General features: G+C 40.4%; 1 protein-coding gene across 3 annotated transcripts in view; it reads right to left on the minus strand.

Annotated features, from left to right (window-relative positions):
• The window catches only part of GRID1 (glutamate ionotropic receptor delta type subunit 1), a 544302-nt gene that overhangs the window by 16283 nt on the left and 504372 nt on the right, over positions 1-23647 (minus strand). Inside the window, exons 13-16 of one of the 3 annotated variants that reach the window (XM_064464796.1) lie at positions 13162-13357; positions 4489-4655; positions 2893-3133; positions 2548-2634 (exon numbers count right to left, since the gene is read on the minus strand). In XM_064464796.1, coding sequence (XP_064320866.1) covers positions 2548-2634; positions 2893-3133; positions 4489-4655; positions 13162-13357 — 691 coding nt within the window. Of the gene's footprint in view, positions 1-1335; positions 2640-2892; positions 3134-4488; positions 4656-13161; positions 13358-23647 lie in introns of those variants that run through there. The other 2 variants (XM_064464795.1, XM_064464794.1) reach the window with 2 other exon arrangements.

The raw sequence follows: 23647 nt of genomic DNA on the forward strand, positions 1-23647 counted from the left end.
CACCATCTCGTCTGAAATGCAGTTTCTATCTTAATTCCAGTAGCTACCAGCAATCCTACTTCAATCCCTCCTCACTAGTAGTACATGAAGTATCTCTGCCCACTAATCTACCAAGAAGTATCTGCTACATTCATTTGCTAATTTATCCGAGTGGTAGTGGTCACTGTGACCTGAGCCCCCCACTCCCAGCCCCTGCTGCACCACCTCGTGGGGCCGGAGCCGCTGTGGCCACAGGGCTGGGACCCCTGCCCAGGGAACTGCCCTCAGCTGCTGCCTCCGGGGTGGGCCAGCGTTGGGTGCACACTTGGAGCTCAGGCTGCAGTTGGTGTCTTAGGCAACCTGATCTGCAGGGGATCCGGGTGAAAGCAAAGTCTAGATGGTACCAACAATGTGGCTGTGTTGCAGCTAAGCAGAGGATCCCTGAAGGCCCTGCCTGTTCCCGGCGCTGGGTGGCAGTCACCCTTGCCTCCGGCTGCTCCGAGCAGACGTGGAGGTGATTCTAGCCACCTGCCTTTCATTGCACCCAGCTGTCCTTTATGGACACCCCTCATTATGTTCCATCCTGCCTGCCCCACGTGCCCTCCTTACGCTTTCCTCCTGGCCAGCTCGGCCCATGAGCCCTCATCCCTGTGCCCGCTCCTCTGGAACACGCACGTTCTCATCCAACCTCCACACCTACTTGTGCCAGGGCTCCCACTGACTGTTCCCGTTCAGCAGCACCACGTCACGGACCTTTTCTGAGCCTGTCTGCGTGCGCTCTGCCCGAGTTTACTTTGCCTCCCTTAACCCAGACTAGCTATGCTTTAAGGGCAGACCCAGCCCCCACACAGGCGATCTTCCCAACTACAGCTTATCCGTGTGGGTAACTTAGTAGACTTTAAACAAATGGAAGCTTAAAAGTATTCTATTGTTTGTCATGGAAACTGCAGAAGAGGATGTACAGAGCAACGCTAATCGAGAACACACTGGAAGGAAAAAGGAAGAGGAGGTGAGGGGTGGGAAGGGGAGAAAAAGATGGGGTGGGGTAACCAGGGATCTGTACTGGGAAGAGAAATTAAGGGATGGGCAAAAAGAAAATATTTAAAGTCAGACAGACAGATCCTTGCTCAGAGGTGGAAACTGAGTATTTATCCTTGCAACAAGAGTGAATTATTTCACCCTAACTATATGAAACTCTGCCTTTGGGGCATATTCTCATCTCACTCTTCAAAGGTGCACAAAGGCAAGTCCCTGAGCGTAGAGAGGGGAGAGCACTGCGGAGTATGGCAAGACAAATGCCTGTGCACATGCAGCACAAGGACACTTTAGACAACGCCCCTGCCCCTTGCCCTGCCAGGCTTTTACAGTGGGCAGAGAACAGCCTACTGCTAGGGTTTAGGCTTTAGCAATGCTAACATGGGGTGGGGCCTTTGGGGTTGCAGCAGGAGTGACTTCTACAAGGCAGCAGGGCAAAACGCTACAGTATTCCAACAAAGAGCAATTAAATATTCACTTCTGCTCATACGAAAGATTCTTTATAAGCAAGAGTTACCTACTCGTGCTCTCCCGGTGCCTGCTTTGGGAGTGCTTCATTTGGGAGTGCAAAGGGGAGACAGGCTCCCTTCTACCAAAATTTCCCTTTCACTATTGTACGTTGTGGAGCCACGGGCTTTGTCTGTGACTTTGCAGCTTTGTCCCACAAACGTAGTGCAGATGTTTATCACCAAGCACTTGATGGATGAATTCAAATGGGAGAAGCAGGAACTCAGAAGAATGGAATCTTACTGATAAATATTTCACAACATCACAGACTGCAACATATATCTTCAGATCCCATTTGCCAGAATTGCTTACAGGTGATAGCAACGTCAATTAGTGCAGCTCTCCTGGCAACCTGAGAAACATAGATTGGAATTGATGGGCTATGTCCTATTTTCCAGCTGTAGTGCAGCTCGCTGCTATTATTTGTTTGTAACAAACATCTGTTCCAAGATGAAAGCACCTACAAATGCCTCAGTGTCTCCAAAATTACAAGAGGTTAGTTTGTTAAATGTTTAATCTATGTAAACAAATACAGGCTTCATGCAAGACAGATCTGAGGATGGGCTGATTATTCTATCAGAGCATTGCTAACTATTGCTCGTTGCTGAGCATGAAAACTTCAAAACCAAGAAATTCTCAGATATATTTTCCTAGGAAAAATATGCCATATGAATGTCGGTTTACTCAGAGGCTCATACTTTTAGACATAAAACTGGTTTCAAAAGAAAGGAAGCAATTAAACAGTGTCATGGCAATATGGCTTATTCAGTTAATAACTAGCTGATTTATTTTTAATTGCCTGTGTACCTCTTCAAACTCGGCCTAGGTCAGCCATGAAGGAAAACAGCTACCCGCTGCCGGCAGCTGCACAGCCTGCGCAGGATGGACATGGTTCTCACAGCCGATGGGTGGGGTCTCAGATCAGAGAAAACATTACCACAGACGGCACAATTGGGTGCCCGTGTCTGGCCTCCCCGTCACTCACAGCGGAGAGGCCGAGGGCGTATTTCTGAACTACTCTCTTACCCCTAAAGGTGGTCTCTCCAGGTCAGGGTTGAGGCACATTGGTGGGGCAATGTGGGGAAGTTTGCACTGCTGCTGCCCATGCTGTATCTGCTCTATAAATAAATAGAGGACTTTAGTCTCCAGGGCTGTCAGTTTGGCACCTTCCATGTGCACAAAAGACATGTTTTGGTTTTTTTATTCGTTTAGAAACAACCACCCAAAAAGTTATATGCAAAGCTTAGTATGGCGAATCAAAATAAATCAAATTTATTGTATGAGAGCACCTAAAATCCCACGACTTCCACTCGCGCTCTCTCTCTTTTGTGTTTTCTACTTTTAATTGTGATAAGAATAAAAGTTATGGACCTCTTTCGGTGTTTCTTGATGACAACGGTTGCTGTTCCACCACAACTCCAATGCTGCCACCAAGCATGCAAGAAGAAGGCCTATTGCTAAAATGCAGAAAACGCCTGCAAAACTGTGAAGCTTGAGTGCCTTCCCATCTGTCTGTGCATTGGTGTGGCTATTCAGGTCACAACGTCCCATCCGCGGCCACCATTTCTGTTTAAGAACATCCAAATCTCCGCTTTCTTGCAACTCTAAGATCCTGCAGAAATTTCAAAAGACAAGTATTATTTCCAGTGACACTTTTTCATAGTTTTTTAGTCTTTTCTGTGTATCACATAACCTTTAAATCTACCTTCCCACAATTCAAAACTCCATCCCACCACCACCACTGTATAACATTATTAATCTGAAACTCCGTTATGCCAGGATTTCTTTCTACTCACAGCAGCAGGTAAACTCCACTGGGTAACTTTAGAAAAAAGAAGAGACTGTCAAATATTCCACTGCAATGCAAGATGAATTTCCAAGGGAAATCACCATACTCCAGTTAGTCATGGCTGCTCTGGCTACATTCAGCTGCAACAGCTGGTCCCACTAGCGAAATGCTCAACCCACTCCACTGCTGCTCTCCCACAATAATTTCAAAATCATGAGAGACTAAACATGCTACTATTTGTGTGCCACTTAATACAAATCTGTTTAAGCAGCAACCAACTCATTTACTTCAGCAAGTGTAGTTTATTCAAAAGGATTTTACTTCAATGCTGTTACTTCATGCCTGAATTACTGTTACTAATTAATCATTGGTTTGCCTCTTGTGAAGTGTCCTTTCTCTCCAAGAATGATTCATTTTGGATTTGGTTTGATAACTGTTTTAGCTGTTTACTAACAATCTTTTCTCTTGAGGCAGCTTTGTCTCTCGTTATGCAGCTGGAGTTTTACCCCTTTTTGTAAAGAAGGAGCGAGACGAGGAAATCTTGCTTCAGCTCCCTGCCCGGAGCGGAGCACCCGCTCGCCTTCTGCTAAGGCCACAGGTGCCTGCACAACTGCATGTCTTCATTTCAAGTGTACACGTTCCCATGGAAAAGGTACTCCTAGCTGATAGCCCAGACATCACTAAATGGCATAATCTTATAGTCTCATAGTCTTGGCAATCCCATGCAATGCTCAGCAATTCCTCCTTTCCTGTATCGTCGTGAGATTTTGACCTGTCTCTCCATCCTAAAGGATAAATCAGGGCATTGTTAATGGCTTACTGTAGGGAGCAACACATTGCTTCACAGCCTGCAAAACATAGGGTGAATCAAAGATCTCTCTTCAATCCCTCCCCTAGTTCATACAAAGCTCTGAGGACGAGTCCTTTTTCTGCAGAGGCAGTGCTGCCTGGAGGTGTGAGGCCACGCGCCGCCTCCAGTCCCCTCCTCCCTAAGCAGATGCACGTGGAGCAGAAGTATCAGGTTTGCTGAAGCCTGAACTCATAACCTCTCTGCTGTCATTTATTCACTGGCCTTTACTCAATAATTGCCAAAATTCATGCGAAGCACAAATGGGATGCCTTGCTGGTTGTAGAAAGGAATCCTATAAAATCCTATAAAATCCTTTGTTTCAGTTTACCTCTGGGAGAAAAGATCTCTGTAGGGGCTTCCATGCTGGAGTGCTATCCCATATCCTTTGCTGCTGATGCTGTTTCCAATGACTGTCACAGAACATTCATCATCCGTCAGTGCAGCATATTCTACCACCGTCACATCCCACAGGAAAGCATAGTTTCCTTTCTTAGCCTGTAAATACATCACGAACACAACAAAACTAAAACTAAACATTTCTAGGTAGGACAAAACCCAAGCAAACAAACCAACCCTGAGCTTGTCATTACTCCATGGTGGTTTTTCGTTAGGTCACAGTTTATCTTTAGACCTCCACGCCTTAATACATTTCTAACACTCTTCCCTGCCAGCACTACCTCATCTCCATCAAACCTCGCTAAAATGTCTTCCATTTTTAATAGGAATACATAGGATAACAGAGCCAACTCTCAGTGTAGGCAAGGCTTACATAACAGGCAATTAATTATAAATTAAAGCTTTTGCCTTAGCTGATGAAATTTGGTGTATCTTTTGTAGGAGACATGGATTAGCAGGAACGTGATCAGTTCCATACATTCATGTAACTAGACAGGTACTAAGCGTTGCTTCCTAATCATCGCAGCCACCAAAATGGTAACTTCACAGCTTTCCTCAAATAAACGCGTGAATAAACAACGCCACTTCAGAGAGCCAGGTTAATCCTGTAACAAAAGGCACGATCTGAGCTTAAAGAATTCCCTCTTTTTATCACAGGTGTCATCAGCATCTGCTCTTACCTCCTTTTTGGTTTATTTTAGGACACACCCAGGCAGATGTCCTTAAATGTCAGCCTTAGTTGGGATTTAAGCCAATGCCTGCATGCAGTGCATATGATGAATGTAAATCACCCTACTTAACGTAACATGTAAGAAACATCTCTGGATAGGGATTCAGTAAAGAAAAAAGTCATCATTTTGTTTGGTTAAAGTAATCATTAGTTTCCTGATATCTTTAAGTATGTTTAAGTAGTATGTTTTTAAGTCTCTAGTGACATATAGAGCACAACGGAACAGATGGGCTGGAACATTTAATGCAAATAAATGAGTAGTCATGGATGTAGACTTCCAAGGCGCGCTCTTTTTTTGTCTCTTTTTTTTTTTTTTTTTTTTTTTTAAAAAACACTTTGGGTGATTTCAGATCTTTCTTTAGGTCAGAACAAAGCAAGGCAGGGAGCTGAAGTCCTGCATATATTTCTTTATGGGAACTGAATCCCCAAGCTCCCCTACCAAATGGCTGCAGCTCTGACATGGAATTAGCTCATCCTTCCACATATTTTCCATTTTTGTGTAAGCTGAGTTTTGAATTCACCTGTAAGCCTATAACGCCCTTAGTTATTTTATTATATTCATTTCCTCAGTTGAGCAATTAGGCTGGTTTTACTTCACCATGCTTTGATATAAATCATAGCTTTCTGAAGTCCCTGACAGATGTTTAAATGTGACAATAACTCGAATGAGTGAGTTATCCTCTGGTGGGTAGAATCCAGGGAAACAAAGATTAAAATTATGTTTTCTGGAATTTCTGTAAGCTTCTTGCCACAATCCGCCTCTTTCCCCCACTTCCCTTTATCTGCATCAAGACAATCAAAGATCCCCAAATTCATCTGTTTCTGAGTTAAATCAGAGTGAAAATCTTTATCTTGCCTCTTTGGTAAGGTTTAAATGAGCCTGTACTGCCCAATTTGAAAGTAATTTTTTGTTAAGGGTATGCCACCATTGTGGGCTAGTCCCGACTTTCTCCTTTGCCATCTCCCTGGTCAGTTTGGAGTGACAAGTAATTAATGCATATAGCCTCAGACAACTATTGCTATACTAGTAAAAAACATCATTAAAATCTAAACTACAGTATGGGCCTTACAGAAGGTATTTAAATAGGAGCCACAGGACTCTACTGTTAAAATCATACATTGATGTAGCTAACAAAACTCATTATACTAGCATGTTCATAAAAATATCTCTCAGTTAAATGTTACTGTATGAAACCAGACCAGAGCAAGACTTCCACATCTGCACTGCAATACTATCCCTGGCTGCCTACCTAAACTGGAAATGGTGGTGCAAAGGAGGAAGGAACAAACAAATCACTCTTTACTGTGTGCGACAGCCAGAAAAGGCTTCATAACCTATCAACACAAGGATGCGTAAAAAATTAAGAATGGCAAGGGATTGATTCCTCAAGGCATCTGGCCTATATTCAGCCAGCAACCTACATCCTTGGAAGCCTAAAATGTGCTTTTCAAAGGCTTTTTCTGAAGGATCATGTATGCATAACTAACTGGGTTGTTAGTGGCAAATCTCTGCATCTTGCCCTCTGCCCGTCCTGTGAGGTGCCTTAACGATTCATATTTTACGCTCTCACATCTGCGACGGTGATGATGGGCCTCCTACCTGATTAGGGACAACAGGCAACGGGCATCAGTCCCACTGCTGTTCCTGGCGGGGAAGGACCATCAAAAGCCCTGATTCTGCACATCTCAGGCAGGTTGTGTTCTATGGTAAAGAGTACACAGCCCTTTGCTACCTATGACAGAGAACTGTCCAAGTGCGTTAAAAATATGTACTCATGGGACCAAAGACAACAGCATTTCTTACTGTACATAGAGTTTATTCAAAATCTATGTTATTTAAAAACAAAAACTTGCCTGATGGATGTATAGAAAGAGGGGACCCAGAAAGGATTTGGCCTAAATCACTGTGCTAAAACATGTCTTGCATTTTTCTGGTTGCTTTTTGGATGTTCGTTTGCTTGTTTTAAATAGCTGTATCTTTTAGTTGTGTTGGAATTGCTCTGTAAATCATCTTTCCAAATTTACAGTTTACAAAAGAACACTGACAACTTGTCTTCCTCAAATATTAGATTTAAATTATAGAGCAAAATCTAGAGAAAAATCACATTATTGATTCTACTTTTCAAGCCTCAGTTTTCTGTATGTTATTTTGTATAGAAAAGCTTTGTATACTGACTTTCAATGTTAAACAACAGCTATTTTGACAAGGTCTACTCCTCTTGGATTTGCAATGTTGCTATCCTAAGTTATGTCCTACAAGTGTAAGTGGTCAATAAACAAATTCTACCAGGTCTCTTCATATCAATTTTATATATTTTATGACGTAAATAATTCAATACAGTGGCATCACATCCATAAAGCATTAATTCTCTAACAGCCTGATCGGAGTTTTAAACTCTCAGTTATAATACTTCTCAGCTCCCAGACGTACGGGATGTGAGACTGTTTCCCCTCTCTGATTGCCAAAAACCAGAATCTCCAAAGACGCCTTTTCCTAAGGGAAGATTTGTCTCTTCCAAAACTTCTTCCACTTGTGTAATTCACTTCTCTGAAGAAATTTTAATTGCATGGAAAGTTTCCTATGACAAAATGTTTAGCTGTGATCTAAATTCAGCATCCTTCACATCCCTGTCATATCTGCTGTGGCAGCTGAGCAGTATCATTTGTTCAATTTAAAGAAAAACTGACAAACTGAGAAACGTATGTACAAGACACACAACCCAACACATACATGTGTGTGTTTGAGATATGTTTACTTTTTATATACCTTCACATTAGGCAAGCAGTAAAAGCCAAATATAATCAAATTGACACTTATTTTCAATCAAAAATCAAACAAAAACTTTTAAAAAGTTGTTTAAACTTTTCATTTGTGTCACATGAAAGAACGCATGTGTGCACATATGCATATCCCTGAGCTTCCAGACCGGAGCAGTACTGGAGGTAGGAAGACTAAGAATTGCAGCAAACACCTGGCACTGACTCATGGGATGTATGAGCAGGAAATATATCAAGTCTCCCTAGCTGCATATGACACAGATGTACCTGCTCTTGCAACAGAGTCCTGACCACAATACAGCAAAGATCCATATCCTCAGGCTCTTGCATTCACAGCTCAGCCATCTGAAGCCTGCATTGTATGTTTTTAGGGCCCAAAATAGAATAAAAATGTTCTAGTGATCAGAAATCATTGCAAAGATAATATATAGAGAGAGCTGGTAATAGGGAATGTGGCAAATACCAGCTGAGAATAGGTAAGATAGCTTGAATAAAGAATGACTGAAATGAAACACAGAATAATAAGCTCAAATTTATACTTTAGACTTTTATTTTGCTTTCATATTTTGCTCCTTTGCTATGGCCTTATTGTGACTCTCAGCATGCAGACACGTCACAGAACAAAACAAAAATAGCTCGGTTAACCTTTCAAAAACCACTTTAACAGCAATTCAGCCAAAACAGCACTCTTATGCCACCCAGGTGGGACTACCATGGTGGTTTACACCAAAGACGCCAGATTTATCGTTGGTTGAAGAGGTTTAAGAAAACAGATTTAAAAAGAAAAAAGAACTCCCAAGGCAAAACTTATATTAAAAATATTCCTTCTTCACAATCATAAAACATTAAAAGGCCAAGGAAGATTGCCTCCTAGATATAAGGACCACAAAGAGAATAGTAATACTTCAGGAAAGCACTAAACAGCCTCATAATGTTACTCTTCAACATGGAGGGAGTTGGAAGAATATTGTTCAAAGGATCCTGGTTTACTGATGGTAAAATGATGGTTTTTCAAATAAAGCGTGGTAAGAAATAATAACAACTTGAAAAAAGATGAAGTTCAAATTAATCACTAATATGGCTGTGATTTTTCTCAAACTTACAAAGAAGCTACCATACTAAAGACAAAAGCGCAAGAATAATGCAACGCTCATCACTAATTTACTGCTGGAACCGAGTGCCCCTGTAGCCGATCCCATTATATGACCGGTACCACAGAAATACCGAAAAGTGACCTCTACATTGGCATTAGTGGAGTAGTTCAAAAACATGCTTGGATAACATTTATTACCTATAAAAAAGTGTTTTAAGAGAAACAACACAGCTCTATTAAAAAGAAAACATGCCATTTAATCCTGTTCAAATGATTTACAAATCAATATAGTTAAGGAGCCACCAAAGGATGTAATATATTCATGCTCTAAGGAATCATTTGCTTTCACTCCAAAGGCTGATGGGTCAAGAAATGGACAAATTTATGAGGACCCATGAAAATGTATGGATGAGCAACCACAATTCACAATATAAAATTCATTGTGGACAATAAATTATTGGAAAAAAATAGTTTAAAAAATCCTACTCATTGAACTTTTAAATTACTTGTACTCTCAAAATAAACAGAGGCGACTTCAACAAGAAATGCTCTGATTTAATGTTTACTGTTCTCTAAGGGAAAAAAAAACTTTTTGAAGGAGGCCAAAAAGGGAAGGAATAAACTCTTGCTGTGCCATTGCCTAAATCAATCATACATTCACATTTTGTACTGTACTTGGTTTTGATTATTTCATCAAAAGTGATACAGAGGAAGAAATGAAAGGATTCAGAGTAATTTTGACACCAGATTGATTGGGCAGGGGAACAGTCTCCACCAAATGAAGACTTTTAAAAAATACAATAACAGTTTAATTCTCCTATGTATGTCTATACAAAGATATATATATATATAGGAATACTTAGGGATTATATTACTTCATTCGTTCAAAGCAAAAATGGCTGCCCACAGTGAAAAAAGCCACAGGTTATTACATATGTTGTGGTAACTAATAAAAACCCTGAAGAACTGATTGCCATCAGGTGTTAGGCAAACAGTTTGCTAAGGTTTACAAATGGCTTAGAAACGTGTGCGATTGCAATGCCAACGTCCGCCTGGGATAAGACGGCAGGAGCTACCCACTGCATCCTTCCTGTAGCTGTAGCTTGGCCCAGAAAGAAACTTTCCATACAGCAACGCTAGTCAGACCTCATCTGTTATAGCACCAGAAAATTCAAGTGGCAAAATAGCATTTGTATGGACCAGCGGTTTGCCTGGTAACCTCCCTTTACGCTGTGTAGAGACATTTATGAATAGGAGGATGTTTTCCATCTGCAATGACCGCTTTCAATTGCCTTGGGAGTACAACAAAAGCAACTTGCCCCTCTGGCTCTGAAACGTCCTTCTATCCCTTACTCGACTTTGCAGTGCATTAATGCCCTTTTCGTGGCTCTACCAGTGTTGCGAAGGCTGTGCCTTGACAATGGGAGATGGTCACTGTGGCTACAGGGACTGCGCTGCGTCTGAAGGGAGACCTCTGCCATGGCAACCAAATGCCACAAAAGCTTTCAGGGCTGTCTTCCACTATTATCCTTTTGTTTTTAGCCAGTCAAAGGCAGTAGGAAAATCTCTGGGAAATGGAGAGAGGTAAATGGAATAGAGACAAACATCTGAAATACCTGCCTGCGCCATAAATAAGCAGCACTCTCCTGTTTTGCATTGAAGCGGCATTGCTCTGTTTGTAACTGCTGCCGAACTGTGATGCCGTCTGAAGAAAATGGGAAGGGGAAGGAGGGGAGAAAGTGTAGCAGTGACTCTTTTTGCATAGTGTTGTGCAAGTCCTCATTCAGAAAAATGTGTTAGGTGTCCTTCTACGCTAGAGCTTTTCCTATAAAATACACTTCTAAGGCACATTTACGTCTCTCTCATGCAGCAGTACCTGTTTATGGCTGGCAAGTTCCAATTCCTTTGCTAACATCAATTCTTTTTTGGAAAAACAGAATTTCTAGCCACAGTACTTGACATGGAAAACTTGTCTGTTTATTCAAAGAGCTCAATGAAGCTCTGAAGAGTGACATTTAAACTATGAACACAACAGTTCAGTTGACAATGTTTTAAAATTAAGTCCAGTTTATGTAGGTGTCTAATCAAATAGCAGCCATGGTCAGCTTTGGGGACTGAAGTGAATTTGGTTATCATTGATGTTAATTGAATGAGCTGATCAAGCTATATAAAAATCACGCTACAATATTGAAATCAAACTTAATATGAAAAGTTATTATCACTTAGATGGGGTGGAGCTGCCAGCTCCATACAGACACTGCGACAGCTATTCTAAACAGCCTGCCGATCTACAGTTACCTTTCTGGCTTAGGCAAACCTAGCAGTCGTAAATAGCAGCAGCCTTACAGAATATGAGTATTTACAATCCTATTGCTAAAGAGTATAAGAATGGTAAAAAAGAAAACAAAAAGTAAAATACTGTGCATTTTTCTAAGGTAAACTATTTTATTATCAGTTTTAATGACAGGGTAGATAGAAAAGTATCTACTTAACATCTTTACTTCTACTTCTTTAAATACTAGCAAATACAGGTCTTGTTTTCATAAAGTGCTGAGCAGGTTAAAAAAAAAAAATCAACACATTGCAAACTTTGCTATTGCCAAAGCTGTACCTTGTACCAAGGAAGAAAAGCTCCTTGAGCCAAGTGCAGAGGGCTTTAGGAAAGCTCAGCTGGGAGATGGGAGAAAAGACAGGGTGAACCAAAACTATTGACTAAATACTCCTGTGCCAGGGAGAGACAAGAGTGTTTGTGTAGGGTTTTGTCCAAAAGTCACACAAACAGTTGGGGATCTTATGCTAAAGGACTTTGATTTGGGAAATGGGATGAAACGGGATGGCCTGTGTTACTGTGTTCAGCCTGGTTATGGCACTGTAAAACCAGTAAATTTTGGATGTTTTCCCTCTGATGGTTCAGAAAAGGTTTCAGAGATTCAAAGCAAAAAAAGAAACCCAAGCCCCAACCATTTTATTATTTCCCACTTACAAAAACATAAAGAACTGGTAATACATTTATTCAGAATCAGTGTTTCACTGACAACAGAATAACTTTGAACAATCATTATGTTAATAACAGCTGTTTGCTTGTTTTGTGAAAAAATCAATTGACAAATAAAGGGGATGCTTTTCACTAAAGGAGCAGCACATTAAACTGTCACCATGTCTGCGTCCCTTCTGCCAGAACGTACTCCTGGACACATGTGGTTTGATGTTATTTACTATCTGGTTTTGCCCAGCTACAAGACGGGAAACAGGGAAGAAGAGAGGCAGACTAAGAGTGAGAAAGTGTGGACATGTTTATTTGCATGATGTGAACGAGGGCTGTTTATCACAGGACCTGGCACAAGGATGTGGGATCCCAAGCCATTATATATCAGTTCTTGAATCCCACATCAATGCGCAGTTTCACCAAACAATCATGTAGTTATATCCGAGAGAAATAAAATTTAGGTGAAAGCATGGTGACATTTGAAGAAGTATATGCATTTTCTTTACTTTTGGAATAAACAAAGAAAATATGGCATTAAATTTCTGTTTTAAAAGAAGTGACTATATGTTCAGTGAATCCTTTGATTCTTACTCATGTTTCCAACAAGTTCAATCCACGAACTCAGAAGAAAAGAAAAAAAAACTAAAAAAAAAAAACCAAACAAACCAATAAAAACCACCCCACATTCAAATGAGCAAAGGGCAAGAGTCAGTACCTGGATAACATAATGAATGACATTCAAAAATGGTATTATCAGAGCTCCCATAGCAACCTTATGGCCAGATTCAAAGAAGGACTTGTATACCGAAGAGTCAGACAGAGCTAAGGTAATTATATTTAAAACATGACCCCAAAATATGATTGTTATCTGACATCGAGTTACTAAAAGGAACTTTAGATAGGGATTTTTTTTAAAATGACTATGTAATTGCTTTTCTGCCTTAACATTATTAACTCCATGCAAACAACATTGATACAGCATAAAAATTAAATTAAACCCCCTGTGATCCAGTCTTACCTTCCTGATGCCTTCAGAAGGGTTCGATACGCAATTATCTGCCCCATTATTCTTACTGATAGTCCTCCACAGTTCAGCAAATGTGTTATCCTGCTCCAAAGGGTTTGTCCCTTTTGCTTTAAAGTATTCATACACTGCTGAATCCCTGACTGTACCGTAAGATATATCCATTTGTTTGGACAGATCCTGAAATGTTCTGAAATTCAAGCGATATTGAGATATTAGTACTATGTAGTACATTACCAAGCTTTCAGTCATTAAATGGTTTATTTCTATGTCTATCATTAGTCAGAAAGCACTTACCCTCATTGAGTAACATTTGCACATCTCTTTCCTCATCATAAAAGAAAACCAAGGATTAATTTAATCGCATCGAGCTCATATGAATTTAACTATACCTGAGCTCTTTTTTACCCCAGTAAAGATTTTTTTTTTTTTGACAGATAACATTCATGTTAAATATTACGACGGCAAGTTTGCACAAGAATGTGGTTCAACAAAGACTTATTCGAGCACAGGAAAAACTCAGATTATAAATATAAACTTCCAGCCCCATCAGCATTACCAGAAACACCCTGCAGAATTCAGTGGAATTAGTCTGCAGTTACACCAATACTCCATCTGACTCCAAATCAATACAACTGTTTTAAACAAACAAATAAAAGTCTCGCTTCCAATTTCCACTAAGTCTCTCTCTCTCTCTTTTCACAGCCTCTGGTAAAACTGGCATTTTTCATTCACGCACAGACCTAACTTTCATTTACTCATCATACCACTCTGGAAGTGTAAATGGGCCTCAAAGTGAGGGGCTGTGAATGCACCATTTATTTTCAAATTGTACAGACTGTAATTCACTCCTGCTTTACAGCCTCTTCTGTAGAGAAAAGTGTAAATCACTGCCTGCATCAATGAAAACCAGGCCAAGTTTCCAAACATTCAAGGTGACATCACTGCCATCAGAAGTAGCATCCTAGCTGTTTTCCACCTTCACACATTCATTCCCGTTCCTGTGCCGCCTCCTTTTGTCCTCAAGTGTTGCTTCTGTGCCGCGCCACCATTTTTTTCATCTAAGCCTACAGACACACAAACACACATTCAACCATTGACCTCTGCATATGGCAGCAGGGGCCAAACCAGTTCTCATAAATAATGGTTTGTTTTCTGTTCTACAAATGTATAAATTCACATAATAACAACGTCATGCTTCTGATATGACCAACTAACGCTGTTTGAGATTAAACTAAAGCAACCCTTTCTGCCTCCCCCACTCCGTTTCTTTTTCCCAAGAACAATCTTGCAGGAAAAAAACCCTCCTCAAAACATCGGAAAGGCCCACTCATGCCACCTCCCACCAGCTCCTGGAGCCACAAAAGCAAAATGTTTTGCCTTGCAGCTCTTGCAGAAGATTTCTTCACAGTGCTCCTTAAGGAGCTTTCCCTTGGCCCATGAGCTGAAGCTGTTTTCCGCAGCTGAAGCCTTGTCATAGGCAGTATTTTTCTGCCACCCTCTTCCCTGTTTCACCCGGGCGATGCCACTGCTTACACCTCACACACCTGTAAGATCCCCTGCCACAATATTTAAAGCGACGCAATCTGTGCACGTACACAACATTGCATACAAATATGTAGAAAACCGTTCTTTCTTCTCCATCACGTCACCTCCAGGCCTCCCAGGTTTGGCCCCAAAAGGGCCCCTTTGCCTGGACACGCCGTGTGGGAGCCTGCCACACCGTCCCCAGAGCTGCAGCCCAGCAGGGATGCCTCTCCCACCACCTCCTAAACTCTTCAAACTCACAAGCTGCTTCAAACAGTTTAAGTGGTTTAAGTTGTTAAATCGTGTTAAGGACTTTTTATCGGTTTAAGCTGTTAAGCAGCTTTAAGCAAGAGTGTGCGAACAGTTTTTCTCTATATACATTGCACACTTGTGGATTTGGGCTAACTGGGAGTTACATCAAACCCCAACCCTCCTGTTATTTCTCTAGCTCTGCATAGGGCACTTTGGTAAAGTACAAAATGAACACCCTGGAGGTTTCTGGAAATTTAAAATTCTAATGAAAAATGATAAAACTCCTGTCAGTTTTCTTTCTCTCTTTGTTTAACAATCCTGAAAGCTATATTCTGGTCTCCTAAACGTTTCCCGTACATTTCATTGAACAGGACCATTTTTCCTCCAGTCTTGATCTAAATGATTACATGCTACATTTAGTTCCTGCTTTGTTTTTTAAAATAAGTTTCATCATATCCCATGGAATTGCTTACATCGTGGGGATGGATGATCTGGCTGTTAAAAGACATATTTCTGTCTATTCTATGTACAAACAACAAAGAAAGGTAGGGAATACACACAAGAGGGTTTCGGTGGCAACCTTTTTCACACCGGGTTTGGCATATGGATCCAGCGTATGTATGTAGGAGTGCATGTTTGGTAGAAGTATAGTAGCAGAAACATGTTTAGTTAATGTATTTTAACACAACTTTGCAAATGCCCACTTCTCATGCTGCCATGCTGTTTGGAAGTTTGAACATGAGAGTTTGGATATAAAAATAAATAAATAACCCCCCCAAAACCTGCAGTTTTAGTAACGTCAGTATTTCCTGCGTCACCTATACTGCTGCCACTGCCGTGGAAGCTTTTTGTCAGAAATGCGTCTTTTGTTTCAGCTCAATTGTACTTTATTGACAATCAGTACTTTTGTTTTAGCTGAATTACATTTTATTGACAATCAGTACTGTAAAAAAGCACAGCACATCTTGCTTTTTCAGCTGCAGAGTTTCTTCAATTCTCTAAACATCACAGTGCACAGTGAGCAAATTCGGGGTTTGAGCAACTGCTTTGCTGGCCCAGCAAGCAGATAATCAGTGCTGGTGGCAGGGAGGGAAGCACAGCCTTTGCCTGCATGTGGTAAGGGAAGTACTGCCCCCTTGGCTGGCAGAATTTCCTTAGAGGAGATAATATGGAGTATTCCGTGTCCTAAGGCCTGCACGTGCCTTTCCTGCAGTGCCCTGTTTGATGCATTATAAGAACAGCCGCTGCCACAGGAAATTCCCCATACGGCACCATTGGAAACACCCCGTGAGAGAGACAGCTGGTCGCCAAAACCAGTGAGGGTCACAGCGGGTAACCAAGCTTGCGAGCGGTTCCCGTAGCATCAATTCAGAAGGAGTGTGACTGTTTGGGAAAATAACCTTATGTCTTTACCAAATGGACTGCTTAGCCAAAAACCTCAGAAATTATTCTGACGGGGAATGGTCTAGACCACTGTTGTTTGTCGGTATAAAAAAATGTCTCTGTACTGTATTTCTGCACTGAAAGCGGAGGTGATGCTCAGCATCTCCGTGGCCAGAGAGGGGATCAGGACGTCTGGGCATGGCAGGTACCATCGCGTACATAAAAGGCACAGAGTGGAGATTGGTATCTCCTGCCTTTTACAGGATGAGTGAAGATAATCACAAGTGCAGGTTTTAACCATGGTTATTTTAACTCCCTCACATCTGCCATGGCTAGACAAAGTCATTCCCTGCCCCATTTCAGATACTGCTTGTATCTTGCCATTGCGTCATTCTCTGAAGGCGGCTGCTCTCACTGTTCTTTGACTTTATTTTTGCAACCAGCCATTAGCTGGACCCACCCTGTTTAGCCACTCTAATTCTTGGCTCCCTCTCCTGTGGCAAAGGTTTAATGCATTTAATATACAAAATTATTTGCAACAAAAATGTGTAGCATAACAAGATGCCCCATTAACCTTACCACCTCAATTATTGGATCTCACAACCCATTAAGGACTCTCTGTAAGTGTGATTAAAGATAAAGCAAAGCTAGTAAAGCAGAAAAAGCCAATGTTCCTCACTTACAGTTATAGGAGCCAAAATTCAATTTTTAGATAAATACATCCACTGTGTGATTGCTATAATAAGCAAGTACATGTAAACCAATTAACTTAAGTAAATGCATCTATGGTCAATCTAAACAAAAATAGTGTCTTTTAAAACTGTGTTACCAGCTACAACATTTAATGCATGTAGTTATATGCCTGCTAGATAAATGCAACAATTGATATGTAATTTCCAGTGGAGATGCAATTACTTCATGTAGAGTCAACTGAAAACTGGACTTTCTGCTTGTTATATTTTTTAGAAATATATTGACATAAACCATATGCTGCAGAATAAACACTCAGGCAAGAGTGTTGTTCTAGCATTTATAATTAGAGCTCTAGAAATTATTGCCAGAAGAACAATACTGATTAAGTTATACTTTTTGGAGAAGTTTTCTTACTCGTGACAGATTCATGTAGCTGTAGATATCTGGACTAAAAATGTGCTGCCAGCGTAGGTTCATTTTACTCTGGAACTGCCATAAACCCAAGATTTTCTGGATGAATAATATCAACAAATCTTGTCTAAGTGACAGACTAAAATTGTCACTAGGTGCTTTGAAGTAACTGCTGATCAATTAACTCAACTGGAATCACCAGGATTATCAGATGTGATCAATGTATAAAAAAAAAAAAAGAAGCCGGCTCCTGTCATGTCTAAATTTAAAAAAAAAAAAAGGTATTTTCTTTCTTTTTTAGCAATTTTTTTAGTTTAAAGAAGGTCTTTAAACAAGAGAACAAGGAAAAAAGGTAAAAAATACTTGCTTATTGAGTTTTTCCTCATCCTTACCTTCATTTTTTTTTAAAAAGTTTGTAGCAAGCTGCTCATCTGGGCTCCAGCGCCTGAAGCCTATGACGGCAAACAAGCCAATCACCGGCACCGCGGTGCCGTGCAGTACCGGTCTTTCACATCACAGTGATAACCGTAGCATTTTGTCTTGACTTCAGCCTTAAAGAAACCATAATGGGAAAATCCTGACAGCTTCTTGATTTAGCGCTAGTTGCTCATTAGCGTTCACAACTGCCCCTGTTCTGACACTGTAAAACTGGGTATTTTTCCAGCCTGCTACTACTTACGGGAAAATATTATTTCAGCAGTTTCTGAATCCACAGTATTATTTAAAAATGATGCAAGACTTTTCATGCTTAGTTCCTGTTTGTTCATCTGCACACATACCATTAGGAATAATAAAGCTTCAGGTCAGACACAGAAGTAGTGATCAGCTCTCTACCCTTGTTCTTCTGCACTATGAGTACACTTCAGAGTAACCCCTCCCTTCCCAGCACTACGCACGCTTGTCAAACAATAAAATACAAGTAATTCCTCTCAACTAAACTTAATTTTCTTAATTAATATTAATCCCTAAGTCATATACAGACTTTAAAATAAATTTACTACTTTTTCCATATTTGGCAGAGAAAGCCGTGTTCTTCTTTTACCTAAGGAAGCCAGTACCCTGAGATTTTTGCTCAATGCAGCATGTTTTAGGTAACAGCTGCCATCAAGATGAAGTGTCCCAGAGATGAAGAGACTTTTTAAGCTGCTCTACCTAAATGAAGCCTTTGAAATGCATACATAAAATGTATGGCACAAATCCTAAATTTCTGTTTTTAAATACATTGAAGTTGTTTTATTTTATTTTAAACTTTTTCTTTTTCAAAAGCTAGGAATTCATGACTTCTACAGAATTAGATATAAGTGCAGTTCCTAACTATAATTGTTGTCTCAGCAGGATATATGGGAGGGAAATACATGCTTTACAGATTGGGGAAAAAGGCAATCCCACTAAACTTAAACTTAAGTAAAAATGAAAGTAGCTGATTGATTTGACACCCTTATACCACCAGTATAAACGCAAGAAATATCTATGAGCTGAAACCTAGAATATAAAATCCTTTCTGAAAAGAGATTTATTTGATGAAGTTAACATCAGTGGAAAGCAACGAGTTGAAAGATAATTCTGCCTACTGTGAACTGCAGAAAAGTGTTCACATTTCGAGACATAAAATTGCTCACAACTACACCCTCTGAGGATGTATTTGTCAAGACAACGAGAACAAATGAGAAAACAGCGTTGTTGGTGACCACATCAGGGCACCCGCTGAGACGGACTCGGAAGCCAGGCAAGCGTTGCAGGATCAGCTTCTTATTTGTGCATGTCTCCAGTGAGGGAACCGTCTGCAAAGCTGAGTCAAGGTTGCGGGTGGTAGTGTGGTGGTGCAGATAATTTCTACATGAGCAGAAGATCCTTCCATTCAGAACCTGAGTCCTGACCTGAATCCTGTGTATTTTTTATATCCCTTTGTGAAGCAGCAAGGCAAAGGATTTGAGCCTTAATCCGTTATTCGCAGATGAACAACCTTTGGACTTTACATCTCCAGTTTTAAGTAAGATTTATGAGTGAGTATATCATGTCTTAAGACATTTGAAAGTGAGTTCAAGCTTCCACATAAAGATATTCTCTGGAGCTTGTCTGCCCCAGTTCAATAGTTTAAATGGTTGAAGACCAGGAAAAAAAAAAATAAATAAAATCTGTTATGGATATAAATTGCCACCAGGCGATGGTAGTCTCATTGACTCAGAGACTTATGTGGAAAGTTTCACTGTCTTACTGAATTCAAGTTGCAAAAGCACAAGCCCACTTAAAAATGGAGGAAAGAATAGCAGCTAGTCCCCCTAAACATTAATGCAGCCAATATTTAATAAGCTTACAACTATCCTGGAAAGAGTGATATATTAGTTGAAAAATGAGATAACATTAGAATTGACCCATCTTTAACACTTGCAAGCCTAAAAAGTAAATACCCATCAAAAAAAACCCCCAATTTTGTGACATATTTCTACAAATTTCCAACAGTTGTTGCAGATCCATATAGGAACGTTACTAGCAGTGGTTAAGCTGCATGTAAGATACAGAAACTAAAAGATGGGCCACTTCAAAGATTATTTTTAGTGGGGCAATAAAATTGTTCAAAGTATTGTTAGATGGCAGTAGCCACAGAGTGTGTTAAAATGAAAGCAAGTTTATCTCCACATCTAATAACCTTAGACTTCAGAAGAATTATGTCCATGGTTTTAATTTGTGCATCTCTGACTTTCTTTGAAATTATGAATAATCAAGCTGAGCTCTTAAATCAATCATTAGATTGCCAACTTCCCCATAGTGACATGATCAAAATCTGCATTGTTCCGTTTCGCTGCAAACTGAGTCACTTCAAATACTCTTCGTTCTGCCTCAGCGCAGTGATGTGCAGAGCAACGGGTTTCTTCAGCAAATACACTAAGCAAAATCTTCCCTTTGCCCACACAGGTGGTCCAGTAAAAACTGGCAGCAGTACTTGCATGCTTAGTATACACTTTGTAGGATCAAGTCCTTCACCAGAAAATATATCATTCTATAGTTCATAGAAAACTCATTTCATCAGCTGTCCATGAAAAATACCATTCACTTCACTCTAAACAAAAGCCTTAACAGTAAAAGCCTCATGGGAGTTTCTACAAGGGAAGCCGTAATCACTGACAAATTAAACGACACTGAATCAATGGAGTTGCAGCCCTTCACGCCAGGACTAAACATTTCCAAATCACGGAAGGAGACACACAGTGCAGACAGCTACGGCTATGTATGCGCTCGTCATCATGAGTGGAGCAGGAGCAGGTGGATTTCAAAGAAGCTGGGACTTTCCTCCAGTGGAAAAACCAATCAATTGGCATGCGTCACAGAACACGTTGCCATGTCAACTACATACTTTTACTATAGTTAAAACAAACAGCGATTGAACTCCTCAGCAGGTAACAGCACTGCAGCTGCTGCTTACCAGGGCAGCTGTTTTCATGACGGTAATGGTCATTGCTGCCAGTGTGGTGGCATCTATGAGACTTTGTCTGGACTGTGACTCACTGCCCTATATTATGTGCAACCAAAAGCAAAATATAACATTCACTTATGGATTTACTGGGGCAAGGAAGCTAAAGCCAGCTTTATTTCTGCCCCAAGAGGAGGGGGTTTGCTACATGCCCCCCGTGCCACACGTGATGGCAACAGTTCTGTCACCCTTCCAGCGTAGGAGCAGGACCCTCCCCTGCTGCCCCAAAGAAATTTCTTTGTTAGGATACCTTGCATACCTAAGAGGTAGACCAGTACTGCTGAGATCAGTGAAACTGTTCACGCACACAAAAGCACATGCTTAAGAGTTTCCAGGGTATGATACAGAAGAATAAACAGTAAGAAAAAAGCAAAGCAAAGTAGACAAATAATATGTACACAAAGTACTAGAAGTTCTTTGAAACAACTTCCACCCCAGCCTCAGTTCCTACATGCAAAGGGAAACACAAGAAAAATAAACTTAACTGTCTTTAAGCTGGCAATACAGCAATATTTCCTCTGCAGATTGAGTGTTTTCACTGGGATTCTGTTCCTGCAGAGCTACTGTATGATTAAGTCTTAAAAGAAGGGAACAAACCCTATATATACCCACAGAAATGCAAAGACAGTCTAGCTATTAATAAATGATACACTGTCATGTTTATGATTTTAATAGTAATTAACTACTATGTACACACATTGTATTGGCAAAACATTCGTAGGCTTTGTGTACCTTTTCTAAGCGTCTGAGATTCAGCAGGAATATACCTCATTACCGTCACTCAAAATCTCACTTTTGCCTTACTGATCTCAGAACAATCTGCAGCATTTCTGATAAAGTCAAAGCAGCGTGGGGAATGTAGGACAAAAATCCATGCAACTAGGCTGTGTCCCATTGCTGACCGACCTTTGTAATTTCTTCCAGTGGTTTATTTAGGAAACATGCCCATTTAAAAAAAAAAAAAAAAAAAAGAAAAAGACTTAATAGTTTTTCTGGCTGTGAGACTCAACTTTGGATCCAAAAAATCAAACTGGGTTCTCATCATCACCAGTAAAACAGGTTCTTCTGTAAACAAAATTAGACCTCTGGTTATTCCTATCCATTGCTATTTCTAAACGATGCCCTCAGGACCACCTCAGCAACTCCAGTCATCTGCAGTGATCCGCGTGAGTGTGACTTGACTTGTCGCTGGATCGCAGAAGTTCATTTTGCCTGCAGCTGACACTGGCTCTGCTCCAGCACCGCGCATAAAGAAAGCTGTTAAATAGCTAGAAATAAGCTAAACAACTCCTGATTGCCAGTCCAATGTTTCTAACTATACTTCCAACCCTCCTCTTCTCCAAACCTCCTCCAGGCAACAAGAGCAAACGTCACTTAGATTGCTGATTTTTCCATTAACTAGGGGGTATTTTGATTGCTTATTAATAATTTTTTTTCTTTCTGGATGTCCTCTATTTTCTGCATTGTTATCATATGGGAAAGAAACCATGATGGCCCTCACAGTAGAAGTTATGATTATTTCGCTTGAAAATGTTTTTTAAAACAATCAATAGCATAATAAATAACTCCATTTATAGTGGTAGTGATGGCAACTAGTGTCCGAGAATTTGCATCTCAAAGCTGGATCCACTGGCACCCACCAGTTTGATCTCTGGATGAAGTTTCTTTCATGGCTGGGAATTTATGACTGCATATGAGTTTATCTAATATCTAATTGAAGGAACGGAGTCAGAAGGCAGTTTTTCCTTTATATTTACAAGGGGCGTTTGCAGGATCCCTCTTCGCCACCCCATTTTTCCAGGTTTCTAACAGATTAATACCCTTGAGATATTTCCCAGCTTGGCTACCATGTTTGCAATTTAACAATGGAAAGAAGTAGACTAACAAAGATACGTTCAGAGCAATCACATTAGAGGTTTTTTTTAAGATGCAAGCCCATGTTTTCAAAAGCTGGAGCTTTGATTTATATGCTCAGATCCACATTTAAACTACTACATGACAGGGCAGATTTTCGGAACGGATCAAGGAAACTTTTGGCAGAACAGCATGTCTGTAAGGTGTTGCAGATTCAGCTAAAAGCCTGGAAAGGGATTCTGAGCAGCTCTGAGCAATTGCTGCTCACCCTGCAAATCCCGAACGATCCCTCCTGCTAAAAAATCTGGGTTAGCCTAGGTCCTTTATCCACACTCCATATTCCATTCAAGAGGGAGGAGGAAATTAAAATGAAAAGAAGAAAAGGTGAGAACATCCCAAGAGCTTGAAGCAGGTTTGGGGAAAAGATATACATCATTTGGACTACCTTTGAATATTTTCTTGCTTTATTTTTAAACTATTTTGCCATTGTGACCTTCCTCCGAGTACCCTGAAGGGTTAACATGTTAATTAAAACAAGGTATTCTACTCCTTACATTATTAATTAAAAGAAAAACTGCAGCTGGTGTTTAACAGCAAGTCAGTCCCAACAGCAGCTTTTAGTCACTTCATCTAAATCAAACATATCATAAAGCTGGCATGAAAATCATATTGTCTGAATCAAACACATCTGGCGACTGACACACGCTTTCACCTATAATGAAAATAACAAACTACCTCTATTATTTATGCAGATGCACTTTAAATGGTTTGCTATGCTGATGTCTCCTACCACTCAGATTCGGAAGCTAAAAATCATAATGAAGATTAATGATTAAGATTGAGAGGGAAGAAGTTGCTTTCTTCCTTCTCAACTGGTGTTGAATGTACTGA

This window comes from Phalacrocorax carbo, chromosome 13, assembly GCF_963921805.1.
Source record: "Phalacrocorax carbo chromosome 13, bPhaCar2.1, whole genome shotgun sequence".
Taxonomy (NCBI): Eukaryota; Metazoa; Chordata; class Aves; order Suliformes; family Phalacrocoracidae; genus Phalacrocorax; species Phalacrocorax carbo.